Here is a 15996-nt window from a genome sequence, read left to right as displayed (position 1 = left end):
TCCCAAGGTAATCTTATGGGTCGAGAAAACATTTGGAAGAAACAAAAGACATGAGCGTATCCAGTGAAACTTACAGAAATATGCCCTCCATATCAATCGGACGGGTTCTCACAGAATAATCTGCTCTTTGTGTTGATATTCTCACAATTTCATAAAGAAGATTGAGCCTATGTATGTGTGTATGTATGTATATATGTGTGTATATGTCTCTGTGCATGTGCGTATGTATGTGCATATGTATGTACGTATGTATATGCATATGTGTGCGCATATGTGTGTGTATGTGTGTGTGTGTGCGCGCGTATGCGTGTATGTGTGTATGAATGTGTTTATGTATGAATGTATTTACATCCTTACAATCGTGTTCTCGTATCTCTCTCTCTCTCTCTCTCTCTCTCTCTCTCTCTCTCTCTCTCTCTCTCTCTCCCTTTCACTCTCATGTTCGATCCAATTCATGGGTTGTATTTAATGTCGATATATGAGCCTAAAGAAATTGTATAGCTCCGCAAATAGGTATGATGGACGGGATGGGATGCGCTTCACATCTCATTTAATCCGATCGCTGACCTCGGATGGGGAACCGGATGTGTGGCGTGGCGTCCAGGACGATACGTCCTCCATTATTTTAGTGCCCCTTCCATCGGATCGGTCGAGCTTGAACTAGGGGAGAAGTTCGTTATTATTGACGAAGGAACACGTAAAAATATCGGTTTTTCTTCAGTTTGTTTTCATTTTGCTAATCGATTCATAAAATAAATTCTTTGGTAAAATGACATTACATATGATTTCTATGTCATAAGAGCTTATCAAAATATCCATCCTCGGTCTTCCTCTCTCTCTCCCTCTCTATCTCTCTGCCACGATTTTCTCTATCTTTATTTCTCTTTCCCACTCTCTCTCTTCCAATTCTCTCTCTCTCTCTCTCTCTCTCTCTCTCTCTCTCTCTCTCTCTCTCTCTCTCTCTCTCTCTCTCTCTCTCTCTCTCTCTCTCTCTCTACAGACGCTCTTACGGTGCGGAGATTCACCTCCAGTGGCAGATTTCCAAGTACCTAAACCCCTTAGGTAAAGAGCGGAGTGGACCACTCGAGTGGTTATGAGGACAAAATCCGAAACGGAGCTAACCGTAGTAAGGTGGTCAACCCGATATAGACTTAAATTTATATTAATGCTACTAGCATATCGATCGATACCTTTCAAATTTCAATATATGCCGATACATCACAGAAAAAAAGTCATATATAGATAGCCAGATGAATGTATGGAAAGCGATGAATTGATACTATTGCCATGTCGATAACTCCTCCTCCAGATACATCTCTCGGGGAGAACTTGCCGTCTCGTTTAAAAGAATGAGGTATAAAGCTGAAGAGTGTGAAGTATATGCATCTGGATTATATGCACGAGCTGCATGAAATGCTAGTGTTCGAGGCCAAGGACTAGTTGCAAATTAGTGGCAAGCACTTTTCAACGCAAAGGCCTTGTTGCCCTACCTGTCACACGGATATCACTCTCTCTTACGATGCATATCCGTCTCTCTGATCTGTCCATCTCCTTCCATGAAATAATAAAGTTTCAAAGCACGGTTGCCCGACATTCGAACTGCATCCGCTACCGATCTAGTTAGACTCTCAAGCTATCTGCTTTCCCTGTCGATTCGTTACTTAGCTTTAGTTTTTTCAAATTCCAACCACTTAGTGGTTCAACTCTCTCTCTCTCTCTCTCTCCCCCATAATCGGTTCCTTTTTGATGGATTAATCACTTTCTGTATTCGTCCTCGGCAGCTATGATGAAAGAAATTAAGTGAACTTTCTGGTCGGGGCTGCTCCAACAATGGCGATGATGATAATCAGAGGCCATGAATGCCAGTTTTCTCTTCTCCAGCTATGAACTATTAGCATCGTACGACGGTGTCGCCAGAAATCTATTCCTCATTTTCCCGTTGTGAACTTTCGAGCTGGGCCCCTATCGCTTTTGGCCCCCGAGGTGATATCCAATGCATGAGAGAGTGAGAGTGAAGAGTGATGACAGAGTCAGAAAAAGGACGGGGAGGACCGTGGACAGAATAAAAAAAAGTTCCGGAGGTTATAGTGCGAGTGAGAAAGTCTCTCCTTCAATTAGACCTCAAGCCCTGATCCTCTCTTTTCCTTTTATTCTAATAGTTTATCCCTATCTTTAGTATTTGCATACTTTATTCCTCTTATTCTTAGATCAAGTGTTAAAGACATAAAGACCCTATGTTATGATAGTTCCTGAATCGACTTCACACCATAATTGCAGTAGTGGAGTACAATTCATAAATATCTAGCTCCCACATGTCAATGGACCTCATTTTCTTTCTCCATCCCTCTGCTAATGCAATCAACGTCCAGCCCAGCTAGTTGCCGGCCATGTTCACACGAAAGCTCTCGGGCTTGATGCGCCCTCTACAGCGCTCATCTTATATTAAATAATGATATCTACTCACCATAAATCATATGGAAGGAATTGACTCAAATGGATACGCTTGTTTCTCTCAAGGATGGCTGTTCCTTCCACCTATCTCTCCTTCAGCAATAACTCCAACACAAGACTGGTCTATAATTGAATGACGTCATTGCGTCTTAATGGAGGGGATTACTGAAATTAAATCCCGAAGACAGAAATACCTTCCATTCTTTTAATGTCTTCATTAAACGGGTGTCGATGCTTCCGCAGGGACAGAAGAAGGATATTGCTAACATTCAGAGTAATACTGTACTACATACGAAGTGCAGTGCATCGAAAGATGGTGGGAGGGAGGGCCACACTGAATGTCAAAGATAGGGGGTTTGCTTAGAAGTTAATTGTCATTAAACTCGCCACCGGTATTCAGCAATCAGCATGCCCGATGCGGCTCCCGCGAGGCGCGGCGGACACGTGCGGGGATGGGCCTGCCGCCGGTAGAGCCGTAATATGGAGGAGAATTGTAACTGGCCGATTGAATGCGATTTGCACTTGGACCCAACAAACACCAGTCCGGTGCCATTATGTGGAGTAAATAGCCTGGTTCTGTACGGGACCGGACCGGGCCATCGGGGTCCGAGCCCTTCGAACTGAGGGGGCCGGAGCGGCTCAGGCCCAGCACTGCGAGCTCCGATGCCGGTGGCGTGATTAGGTGGACGCGTTAATGCAAGGGCGATACAACCGAGTGGACCCAGTGGGTCCATTCTGGCCCATCCTTCGCGTTCCGCCCTGGCAGCGACGGCGCGGTGTGGGGCCTTGGATCGGACGACTCCCCTTGTTTGACCTTCGGGAGACGAGCGTCAACTTCTCGCTGCCCACCCACCCTGTACCCCTGTAGCATGCAGTAAGACACAGCGCACAAGGATAGAGTGAGAGAGAGATGAAAAGAGATAACAGAGATAGCGATAGATGGAGAGAGAGATAGAGGGCCGGAGACTGAGAGCGCGATTGACAATAGGTGAGAGATAACGATATTTGGAGAGATAGATAGATGGCTGGAGACTGAGAGTGCAATTGAGACTTCGAGAGGGAGATCGAGTGAGAAAGAGATGAAAAGAGAGAATAGAGATAACGATAGACGGAGAGAGAGAGATAAGAGGGCAGGAGACAATGAGCGCGATAGGGATTAGGGAATTGGAGAGGGAGATAGAGTGAGAAAGAGATGAAAAGAGAGAAGACACAACTATAGATGGGGAGAGAGATAGAGGACAGGAGACTCAGAGCGAACAGAAAATTGGTGAGAGAGATAGTGGGAGAAAGAGATGAAAAGATAGATAGAGGGAGATAGAGTGAGTAAATGGAGATAGCGATAGATGCAGAGAGAGAGAGAGAGATAGAGGGCTGGAGACTGAGAGCGCGAAAGAGTATTGGAGAGAGAGATATAGCGAGAAAGAGTCAAAGAGACGAGAAGAGAGATCAGAAATAAAGTCAGATGGAGAGAGAAATAGAGGGCTGGAGAAAGAGAGGGCGAAATAGAATTGAAGGGAGTGATAGAGCGATAGAGAGGGCAGGGTGAGAGAGAGAGAGGTTTGAAAAGATAAGAGAGGTAATGAAATAGAGTGAGAGAGAGAGAAAGAGACGGATGAAGGGCAGGAGAGAGAGATAGAGAGTTACAAAGATGGATAGAAAGAGTGAGAGAAAGAGAGTAGGAGAAAGAATGAGATAGAGGGCTAGAGAGAGAGAAAGAAAAGGGGTGAGAATTCAAAAGGGTGCAGAGGTCGGTTACAGAGGGGGAGATTCTCTCTCTTGGGGCAGCGGCTTTATATGGAATCAGACTGGTTGGGCGGGGTTAGTTCGACTAATCGGTAATCTGGTGCAGTTTCGAAGCGGAGAAGAAAGAGTCGGCGCACGGGCAGCAGCCGATGCCCCTCTATAGCCTTCTGCAGTCTTCCGTCGGGCCGATCGTGGCCTCCCAGCGCGCCGTACTACCGTAATGCTCCTGCGGGATCAGAGAAGGCATTTACAAGAGGAGAAAGCTCGGAGAGAAAGGTGCTGGCATTTAATTGCGGGATTCAAGTGTAGAGATTGTGGGAACGACAGCCAAGGCCCCCGCCTTTTCTTCCCCTCCGCAGTCGGCGTCGCGAAGAACTTTGTCTAGCAACCTGCCGTCTTTTGGGGCAGCGCCGCCGCTTCCCTTTCCTAGAGGGGTTGCTTACTTTTACTTGACTGCGCTTGAAGGAAGAGTTGCGGCGGAAGGAAGTGAGAAGAAGAGTAGGGTTTGAGGGATTCGTCATTGAAACGACGGGCTTTCCTTGGGCAGTCATGGATTCCGGCGAAGACCCGGATACTCCTGATGGTCAGCGGAGGAAGAAGCGGTACCACCGACACACACCTAAGCAGATTCAGACGCTCGAGGCGTACGATCCCTCTTCCTTTCAAAAAAAAATTGCTCGAAATTTTCTATCACCTCCTATTTTAATCTCCGGTACCGACTTCTGGAATACGCAGTATGTTCAAGGAATGCCCTCATCCGGACGAGAAGCAGCGGATGCAGCTAAGTAGAGAACTTTCCTTGGAGCCCCGCCAGATCAAGTTCTGGTTTCAGAACCGGAGGACTCAGATGAAGGTCCATCTCTCCCTTCCCTCTCTCTCTCTCTTGTATTTTGTAGTCACAGTGGATCTTTTGATAGACAGGTTCAAAACGAGAGGGCAGACAACTGCTCGCTACGGGCGGAAAATGACAGGATACGCTGCGAGAATATCTCCATGAGAGAAGCGCTGAGGAACGTCATCTGCCCTACGTGTGGAGGTCCGCCGACCACGGAAGACTCCTTCTTCGACGAGGAGAAACTCCGCATGGAGAACGTGAGGTTGAAAGAAGAGGTCCTCTTCCCCCCTCAGACCTCTGGTTTCTTCGAGTCGATTAGTGTTTCTGAAAATCTTGCTTGGCTACAATATTATGGCAGCTCGACAGAGTAGCAAGCGTCGCTTCTAAGTACCTGGGGAGGCCCATTTCTCAGCTGCCTTCTGCCCAGTCAATTCCTTCTTCATCGTTAGACTTGTCCGTGGGGGGATTCGGCAGTCCGAGCCTTGGACCTTCACTTGATCTCGACCTTCTTCCGGGCAACATGCCGCCGCCGCCGTTGCCGTTTCCCCCAGCGGGAATGTCAGAGGTGGAGAAGTCGCTCATGGCGGACGTCGCTGCCAATGCAATGGCAGAGCTTATAAGACTAGTTCAGACGGACGAACCGCTGTGGATGAAATCCGCTGGAGAAGGGAAAGAAAAGCTTAACATGGAGAGCTATGATCGGCTCTTTCCCAAGGCCGGTAGCCAGCCGAAGAGCCCAGTCATCCATTCAGAGGCCTCTAGAGCCTCCTGTGGGGTGATGATGGGTGCCACCGCCTTGGTCGACATGTTCATGGACTCGGTAAGTCCTCTTTTTCTTAGTTTCCCGTTACATATTTAGCAGAATTTACCCGGCAGTACATTTCTTTGTTTGCAGAGTAAGTGGATGGAGCTTTTTCCGACGATAATTTCGAGGGCGAGGACTATCGAACTTATCGTATCGGGCATGGGCGGAAGATCGGGTTCTCTGCTCTTGGTGCGTGAAAGACGTGGGCGTCCATTTTTATCGCCAAAATTTCGATTTTCAAGTGTCTGACTACGTGCAATGTGTTGATACAGATGTACGGGGAATTTCAAATTCTGACGCCGGTCATACCCACCCGAGAATTCTTCTTTCTCCGCTACTGCCAACAAATCGAGCAGCATCTCTGGGCGGTGGTCGACGTGAGCGTGGATACGTCGCGGGAGAACGTCTTCGCGCCGTCGTCTCGTTCTCGCCGTCTCCCATCCGGCTGCCTGATCCACGACATGGCCAGTGGGTACTCAAAGGTGAGCCCTTTTCTTCATTATCGGCGTTATCCACAGCTGATCTTCTGACGGCCGTGGCGGAGCAGGTGACCTGGGTGGAACACGTAGAGATCGAAGAGAAGGGCCCTGTCCATCATCTATACCGTGGCCTCGTCTTGAAAGGGTTCGCTTTCGGAGCTCAGAGATGGCTGGCGACCTTAGAGCGTATGTGCGAGCGATTCGCCGCTCTTGTGATGCACGGTAGCTCTAGCCGCGACATTGGAGGTTCGTCAATGGCCTATGAAAGAAGGCTTGTGGTTTAAACAGAGAAGATTATAATGGGGGGTTATTCTTCGCTGCCGGTGCAGTTCCGGGGATTCCATCGCCCGAGGGGAGGAGGAGCATGATGAAGCTGTCGCAGAGGATGACGGGCAACTTCTGCGCGAGTATCGGCGCGTCAACGGGGCATCGCTGGACGACGCTCTCCGGAACGAATGACGTGGGCGTGAGGGTCACCGTTCACAAGAGCGTCGATCCGGGTCAGCCTAGCGGCGTCGTCCTCAGCGCTGCCACCTCTATCCGACTCCCCGTTCCCCCTGACAGCGTCTTCGGTTTCTTCAGAAACGAGCAGACCCGATCTCAGGTTCTCTCTCTCTCAAACTCTGCGATATTGCAGCGAAAGGCAGGATCTGACTTACTGTTTATTTCTTTTCCCTTCTATGTTGCCAGTGGGACGTCCTCTCCAATGGCAACTCGGTGCAAGAAGTTGCGCATATATCCTGCGGGCAAAATCCGGGCAACTGCATATCTCTTCTACGGGTAATCTACCTGCCGTCTTGCTCTGCGCTTATGGATAAATTAAACAATATTTCTGCTTTCCGACAGGCGCTAAATGCGAGCCAGAACAACATGCTGATACTCCAGGAGAGTTGCACCGACTCGTCAGGGTCCATGGTGGTGTACACGCCGATTGATCTTCCGGCCATTAACATTGTAATGAGTGGAGAAGACCCCTCATACATTCCGCTACTCCCGTCGGGATTCACCATTCAGCCAGACGAGGATGCCTTCGGTGGAAGGCCTTCTACGAGCGCCGGCAGCAGCAGCGGAGGCGGCGGCGGGTCGCTGATAACGGTGGCTTTCCAGATACTTGTTAGCAGCTTGCCCTCCGCAAGACTAAACTTAGAGTCAGTGACGACTGTGAACAATCTGATCAGCACCACTGTGCAGCAAATCAAGGCTGCCTTGAATTGCCCCAGCCTATGACCTTCGACAGCGACGGCGATGGCGTCGCTGACCGGCAGGGCTTCGTCCGCCACCTCTCTGACTGCGGCGTTGCAGGTGGACCGAGACAGCTCTTGATGCGGGTATTGAAGTTCGCCTTAATTTGGTGGGTGGGTCTTCAATTCCTCCCATCAAGAACTGGCGCAGGGACTGCTGCTGCTGCTTCTTTCGACGGCGCCACCACTCCCACACATGCCTAGAAATTCTTACAGGAACGCCCCTCTCTCTCTTCCTTCCTCCACCTCACCACACGAGCACTCACTTGTTCCCGTTCTAGTAAGCGTTGGAAGAGGGAATCAAGAACGCACCATAGCTATGACCTCCTTGCTGCTGTTTCTCTCTTTCGCTCTCTCTCTATCGCAGTGATTCCACGGCAAGGCCAATTGGTTCGGGCATTTACTCTTAAACATACATTGATAAATCACTGCTTGATTGCGTTATTTTTGTTGGGAGTTCCATGTTGAAGAAAGGATGGACCAGTTGGTCCCCTCAATCCCTGGCCCGTCTTCTACGGGACGAATTAGCCATAACTTTCTAACTGCTACCGAATGTATTATTAAGTTGGTGGTCCGGACTCCTCGGAGATCAAAGGTCGATCTCCTAAAAGTTGAATCGCAGCCTCTTAACCATGTCTCCGTTGGCGCTTTCGTTCACTGTAGAATTTGAGGACAGGCGTGTTCTCCGCTATCGTCGGGTCTCTCTCAAAGCGCACCATATGTCCATGGATACAGAATAATCATGATACACTGCTTGAGAGGCGAGATATCGTCTCATATGTATCACGTTGTTGCTTCATTTGGGCAATGATCATTCAGAAAGAGGGAGAGGGGGAGAGAGAGAGAGAGAGAGAGAGAGAGAGAGAGAAAGAAAGGAGAGAGAGAGAAAGACAAAGAGAAAGATAGAGAGAGAAAGAGAAAGATAGAGAGAGAGAAAGAAAAGATAAAAAGAGAGAGAGAGACACAGAGAGAAAGATAGAGAGAGAGAAAGACAAAGAGAAAGATAGAGAGAGAGAAAGACAAAGAGAAAGATAGAGAGAGAAAGAAAATGAGAAAGATAGAGAGAGAAAGACAAAGAGAAAGATAGAGAGAGAAAGAGAGAGAGAGAGACAAAGAGAAAAATAGAGAGAGAGAGAGAGAGAGAGAGAGAGAGAGAGAGAGACAAAGAGAAAGATAGAGAGAGAGAGAGAAAGAGAAAGATAGATAGATAGAGAGAGAGAGAGGGAAATTCACCTGCATTAAGATCCAATTCACAACAGCTATCTCATTGCCAGAGTCTCCAATAGGAAGAGACTAAAATGGAGTTCTCAAAGTGATTCTGATTCATGTAGAGAGCGTCAGGAGGGAACTTCTCTCTCATCTTTAAAGTTGCTCTATAATCCCCATCAAGCTAAGGAAAAAGAGCTCCGGCAAAATAATTAAGGACGGACAGATACATGGCAAAATACATTCGCTCGAGTGAAGACTAAAGACTCATGTAAAATAATGATTTAATCCTTCAGTACAGAAATATCGCGAGGCGTGAGCTAACAATGAAATTTGCTCAGTAGTTCAGTTACTGGTCTCACCGTTCTCTGCGTGGAGGGAGAGAGAGAGAGAGCGAGATAGAGGGAGAGAGAGAGAGCGAGAGAGAGGGAGAGACCGAGAGATGGAGCCAGAGAGAGGGAGAGAGAGAGAGCGAGAGAGATAGAGAGCGATAGAGAGATATAGTGAGAGCAAGCGGGCGAGCGAGAGATAGAGAGAGAGCGAGATAGGTAGAAAGATAGAGAGAGAGACTAGCACTGGAATGATAGAACGGTACCTCGATTTCTCTTGGAGAATGATCAAGTTTATTATTTCAACAGCTGTCATCATAATGGATAAAAAACTGAAGCCAGTAGATGCACTTCCGCGCAAGGACTAATATTCATTACATGATTTCATTATTTGATGATTATACCATATTCAATCGCTTCATGGAACATGCATCTCATTATTATTTTAATGACATGTAATTTACTCCATAAAAAAAATGAAATTGAAGCAGGAATGAAAATCACGGTTTGATCTATAAACTTCATCACAGAAACTAGACATTCATCCTTTAAGAAAAAATATTTTACCGATTAGGTATTATTGTATTTATTCATGCATAATACATATGGTAAATTATTTTATATTTATTTCTCAGAATTGTTAAAATTCATAAAGAATTGTCACCTGACTTTTATTTCTCTCCAAGTAGAACCTTCGGACTTCATTAAAAGGTTTTCAATTCTCAAAAGTAATTTTGTTCTAATTACAAAAAATAGGTTTAAGGTATGCCTGCTAAATCTTGTCATGTAGCACATAAAAAATATAGATTGTGTCCCAATAAGTATCTATTTTGTTCCATTTTGAAAATGCTGACTCGTCGGATAAGGAAACATAATTTTTTTTTTCATACCACTTCATTGAAATTATTCACGCAGACCCTATAGGGTCATGGTTCTTTCCCTTCATTATCTAAGTTTTTTGCCATTCCTATTGAGAAATGGTGGTCTTTTTGAAAGAACAAAGGCAAGTCATACTTTACACTTTGCTGCTCCAAATGGGTTTAATCTTGGAGTTGGCTATTGAATTTTTGTTTGGGATGAAGACCAAGTTGGCCAGTTTCTCCTTTCTTTAGGGGAATGTGGTTAGCTTTTCTTTCCATCGTGCTTGCCTCTAGCCTCTATTGTGGCATATGTTAAATCCTTATAAGTTATTTACAAGCATGAGTTAAGTTGAATTGAAAAACTAGTATGATCAAAAAAATCTACGATTGCTTATGAGACCATGATAATGATATTCATATTTTGTATTGAAACACCATGATGCAAAAAACTTATCTAAATTGGAGAAATTGATCAAGATATTATGATTGAAAATGATAAACATGAACTTATTGGTTTAAATTCAAACTCAGTTGGTCATTCATATGAAAACAGACTTAGGCCGCGTGTGTGAAAAAGCTATATCTCTTTCTATCTTTATGGTAAATGATGACGGTAAAGTTTCCTTGAGAGAGTTCCATCACTACGTTTGGATCACCTAGAGCACGACTTGTAGCTTGGCACCCCATGTGCTGGAAATTAAACATATGGATTGGGTTGAATTAATCATTATACAATTCATTTATGCCTAAAAATAGTTATTTAATAATTGAGAACATCGACTTAAGTTAGTAACAATGTTATTTTATACCTGAATATTGCCACTATTTGTTGGTTTTTACTTTTACTATTCACCGTTTAAGCTTAAAAATGAGATAATTATACTTTTTCCTGTATTTTATTTATTTAGGATGCTAACCCCATGACCCCTTAGAGTCGAGCAGATTTTTCTTACGTCTTCTTGAAATGCTGTACTTTACTTGAAATGCAGTAATTAATTTGGATGTGAATTGGAGAAATAAAAGCCCAAGCCTTGTCCTGAACTATAAAAAGAAACAGAAGCCAATATATGAATCATAAAAGATGTCTAATCCACGAGAAGTCCACTTTTAGGGCCCCTTTAAGGCCTTTAAATGCAAGAGTTGTATAAACAAACCATAAATTTTTTTTAGGACAGTCTGCTATTGATTTGAGGAATCAAGGATGTAGATCAATGCTGGATTAAAAAATACCGTAGCCCTCCAAACCTTGATAATTAACGAGATAGGAGGGTTGGCCACCTATATTCAAACTCTTCTACCTTTTCTTTTTAGGACATCATGGATTTCTGCTTCCAACATGTTTTCTCTATTATTCTTCTACTAGATTGTGGGAGATAGGGTTTTAGTTGGATTCATATATTTTGAAAGAAGCACCATCCTTGAGGAAAGTGACTAAAGGTCTAAGTGATCTCCCATATGTTTGGTTCATATTTTTCACCTTTTACTCTGGTTAATTATTTAAATTAATAAGCTATATAAAAATCTGTCCAACACATTAAACTACACATCAAAAGTCCTCTTGTAGCAGACGTTACCACAAACTTGGCCACTATTGGCCACTACCTGATAAACAGGGCAAGAAGTATTTTGCACATTACAACTTTTAGTTTGAAGTAAATTCTTTTCTAGCATTTCTATTATCTATGCCAACTGTTTACCCAGTTATCTATTTTCCCTATTTCTGACATCATTCTGAATTTCCTGTTCCATACCGTTGACATTCAATACTCCTCGCTTTGGACCTGAAACCCTGTCATTTCTTGTATGTCCAATGTTATGCACATCATATTCAGTCAATTTTTCTATCATTTAAAATAATTGATTATTATATGTATCCAAAAATGTACCCCCATAAATCACATCAAGAGTATTTCTAGATTGCTCATTCAAACCTTCAAAAAATGTTTGAGCTAACTGATAATCTTCATATCCATGATGAGGGCACTTTCTCAGCAAATCTTTTAATCGTTGCCAAGCTTCGTTAAATGACTCATCGCCATATGAAATCAAGAATGGCTCGTTTCAAAGTATGGGTATTTGACATAGAATAAAATTTCTTCAAAAAACATTTTTCAATTTCATCGCATAATTCAAATGTTACATTCCTGAACACCTTTCCTCCAAGGATAGTCGAAAATATTTCATTATCATAACTTCACTTGAAATCACTGGAAGTTGATACAAAGAACACCTTTATGAAAATTCATCTTAATAAGCATATGGGTCTTCTGAAGGTAAACCATGAAAACGTTTCAAGTGTATTACAAATGTATTATCCACTTTAAATACTACATTATCCCCTAAGGGTGCATGCACTGAAGTTATTTTTCTGTTTCTAATTGGCTCATAGTGCTCTTTTAATCTTCTATTTCTTTGAGGAATTTACCTTTCTTCCTGCTCACCCTGTCAGACATAACTTCCTGAGTTTGCTTGTTGAAAATAATTGATTTAATTTTTCACTCAAGAGAAGTCAATTCAGTCTTTTTAGATCTTCTACCGTTCATAAACGACAAAAAAAAATAAAGGTAAATTGAATACCACTGAATTCAAACTCTGATTTCAATTCTGAAGTAATAAATTATCAGAAAATATTTTAACTCAAAAATAAATTTACCTACTCAATGAAACCTGCTCCCGGGCAATGGTGTTAATTGATAAACCAGAATTTGGGTTAAATTAATTGTTTTGAGACTCCAATTTATGCAAAAATATTTATAAAAATTCTGTCAGTTAGAATAGGGTAAGTAAGGGCGGAATCCTCAAGGAGCAGTTAATGAGAGAGTAAATTATAATTCAAATATATTTTGAAATAACATTTTGGTGGTTTTATATATTTTTGGATTTGTAACTATCTTCTAAAGAGAAAATCAACTAAATAATAGAAAAAATAGTCAAAACTATCTTAAATAACTATAATACGTATTTATGTTCTTTATTATAAGTTATAATAATTTATTATTATTTTAATAAAATTTTAGGGCAAGAAATAAACTTTAAAGACAAATACAACCTTAGGCCGCATTTACCGCCTTGAAATTGTGGCAGAAATGAGTAGTGGACGAAAAGCGTTGTGACTTTTGTTACATTCCATTGCTCATATAGGGCTGGGAATGGGCCCCTTGAAAGAGGTCCAACAAAGAGGGGGGTTTGAAAGAGGTCTCAAGAAAAATCAATTAATGGCTTTTGAAGGGTGGATCTTATAGTTGTCATAGTTGATGTGGGATAAATAGGAGGTTTCCTTTTCATTTTCTTGATACAGATTCCACTTCTTGCAACCAGAACAAGTTCATTGGCTGAGGAGGCAAAGTTCAATGGTAGAAATAGATGGCTTTGGCTCTTGTCATTGGGTTCTCCTTATAGAGGTTTTAACGGTTATAATTAAATCACATCCATGGAATCTATTAAGTGATGGTGGTCATGTTGGGTTCTAGAGGCCTAGATTTGTTTGAAGAAATGGAAACGATCCACAGTGGAAGAGCGAAATGGTACATCATAGATCAAACAATGAAGTACCTTTGCACAAATCACGTCCGTGATTTCTTAGATCGAGATGCTCAAGTGTCAAGATGAGATGAGTCCATAATTTTTTAGACCATGAAATGAGACGTGTCGAGATGCTCAAGTGTACAGCCTCTAGATGTATCCACACAATACTCGGCACATCGAATCTCCTCCTTTTCATTGACGAGCCCCGTTCTTTCGCTATCATCGTTGTTACGTTGTCCCGATCGCATCGGGAGTGGAGAGGGGTTGTGGGGATAAAGGATAGGAAAGGGAAGGCCCCTGAAGAATTCTGGTCTAGGTGAATTTCATTCAGGGCCTTCCCCTATTTATACTAAACGAATTTTTCTAATAAAACCCCTAAAACTTAAGTATATCTTCCAAAATCCAAAAGACCATTTGTGTGTGACCCTCTAGGCCCATGTATCAGTCTAGTCAACGACTCCCGTGGCCCAATAACCGTTATTGGCCTTCCAAAATAATTAACTATATCATCATATAGATCAATTAATGTCGGATTGATTTAACCCAATTGATAGGTTGACTCTCCAATAGGTAGGGTGCCAAGCTACATATCGTGTTCAAGAAGATACAAAGGAATGTGTATCGACTTAGTCATGGAACATGTTCGTCATCGCTTACTATGTATGTATTGTCCCTCATCCACTTGACGCTCCTTTGACGACTTAGAGTATGGTCAATAGTTAAAGCCTAATTGGTCATCCAAGTTGGTATTAATGCATTCGGAAATCATTGGAAAACTCTTCTCCAATATTTTACTCCTTTGGCCAAGGACTTCACCGCATCGTCTTCCTTGAGCTATCACCTCTTATACGGAGGGTGAATGATCCCATCTTGAGGACTCAATCATCTTTGTGAACTTCTTGATGCACCCGGATGAAAACTGTTTAGACTCCTATGATTAGGGACACATAGGTCATAGTCAAAGTACAATCGTCCGTCCACAAGACATCTTTGGTGTCTCAAGTCTAATGGCCACTTACACAACCATGGCGTGAATCAACATGATTGACAGTTAGGTATAATACCATTCAGGGATTCGTACGAATCAATTTAGCAAACCCTTTCCATTAAAGAGAACCCACTACCTATCCTTAGTGTCTCCACACTAATGGCTATGGAATCGACCATACTCATCATGATACTTCGATATGCTATTAAAGGCTAGATAGTGTTATTCTATCATGATACTTTAATGTCCTTCTTGCCTACCTTCAAATAGGAATGTCTAGAACGCATGCTTAAAGACTAGTGATCTCCGTATTACGATCTTATCATAATTTATTAAGTCCGACCATGTATTTATGGACTTCATTATAAGCAGCACACATGCACTCTAATGAATATGTTATACTCTTGAACATGGAATGAGATGTGGAATAGGTGATTGTGTTACCAGCCCCATATATTTCCATCAGGTCCTCCATCCCCATCAACACTCCTTATGTAACCCCTCCTTGCCATTGCTTCTTGATTCACTAGTTGGAAGAAGGACAAGAAATATTGGAAAAAGGAATTGAGCTGGGCTCTCCAATTTTTTTTAAAGATCAGATGTTCAAGATAAGAACAATGCACTTAAAAGTAGGCATGTCGGGTTTCATGCTTCATTCCAAGTTGGCTCTCTAAGCCACCACACTTGTTTCTCTTTCTTCTTTTTGCTCAGAATGCAGTTTGGAGGTCGTGGTTGGGTTTTTTTATTGATGCCTTTGGCCTGGCTCAGGTATATTGTCTTTTCATCCTCTATCCATCGATATGATTGGATCTATAAATTGAGCCCTCGATCTTTGTAAAGAAACATCTTTAAGCTCACTTCCTCCTAGTGAGGCTGACTAAAAGAAAGTGAAGTTTTGAAGTTCGTTGAGAGTTCCGTCGTGTCTCTAGTGCCTGGGGAGGTTCAACAGAGAAGTGGAGAGGTTGATCTGCGGTAGGAAGATGCCATGATCCAGACAGAATATAGGGACCTAAGATTAGCTTTTCGCCTGACATTGAATCGTTTCCAATAGACTTCGTTAGTTTATCCATCTTTGCCATCTACCACCCTCACCCATTACCATTCTCAATCCATTCTTTCATTGTCCCCTACCCATCCTCACTTTAACCCTTATTTCACATGCTCCCTACACCATGGCGATTTTGTAACACATCTCTCTTTCCTATTTCAACCAACAGACATTACTACGTCCCTCATTTCTACCATCGTTCTACCTCATTCTCGCTATCTTTATCACCATATCCACTCGCGTTTATGCCACTTACCATGCCGTTGTTACAACCCCATCTCGCTCTCCTTTTTCATCCATCCTAATCCCTAAAAAATAAAAGCCTAATAAGCCATTTATCATCTTATTATCTACTCTCATCACGCATTCAGTACCATATACATAATTCCTCTCATCTTTGCTTCACCCAACTGAGATCGTACTTTCCCTAATATCCGTTTCCTGTGGAGACGAACCGTACTCATCGCTTACTAATTAACTATTTAC

At 43.0% G+C, this 15996-nt stretch overlaps 1 protein-coding gene across 1 annotated transcript; it reads left to right on the top strand.

Moving 5' to 3' along the window:
• The first annotated feature begins 4248 nt into the window (after positions 1 to 4248).
• HDG11 (homeodomain GLABROUS 11) lies at positions 4249 to 7982 on the top strand. Its single transcript, XM_078588301.1, has 10 exons — positions 4249 to 4838; positions 4930 to 5047; positions 5116 to 5304; positions 5388 to 5849; positions 5925 to 6023; positions 6107 to 6316; positions 6382 to 6559; positions 6643 to 6917; positions 7004 to 7093; positions 7160 to 7982. The coding sequence occupies exons 1-10, from the start codon at positions 4744 to 4746 to the stop codon at positions 7538 to 7540; spliced, it is 2097 nt and encodes a 698-aa protein (XP_078444427.1). The 5' UTR covers positions 4249 to 4743; the 3' UTR covers positions 7541 to 7982.
• The last annotated feature ends 8014 nt before the right edge of the window (positions 7983 to 15996 follow it).

The sequence above is a fragment of the Wolffia australiana genome, chromosome 16 (genome assembly GCF_029677425.1).
Source record: "Wolffia australiana isolate 7733 chromosome 16, ASM2967742v1".
Taxonomy (NCBI): domain Eukaryota; kingdom Viridiplantae; phylum Streptophyta; class Magnoliopsida; order Alismatales; family Araceae; genus Wolffia; species Wolffia australiana.
Note: the sequence above shows the minus strand (reverse complement) of the source record. Positions and strands in the feature narration are given on the sequence as shown.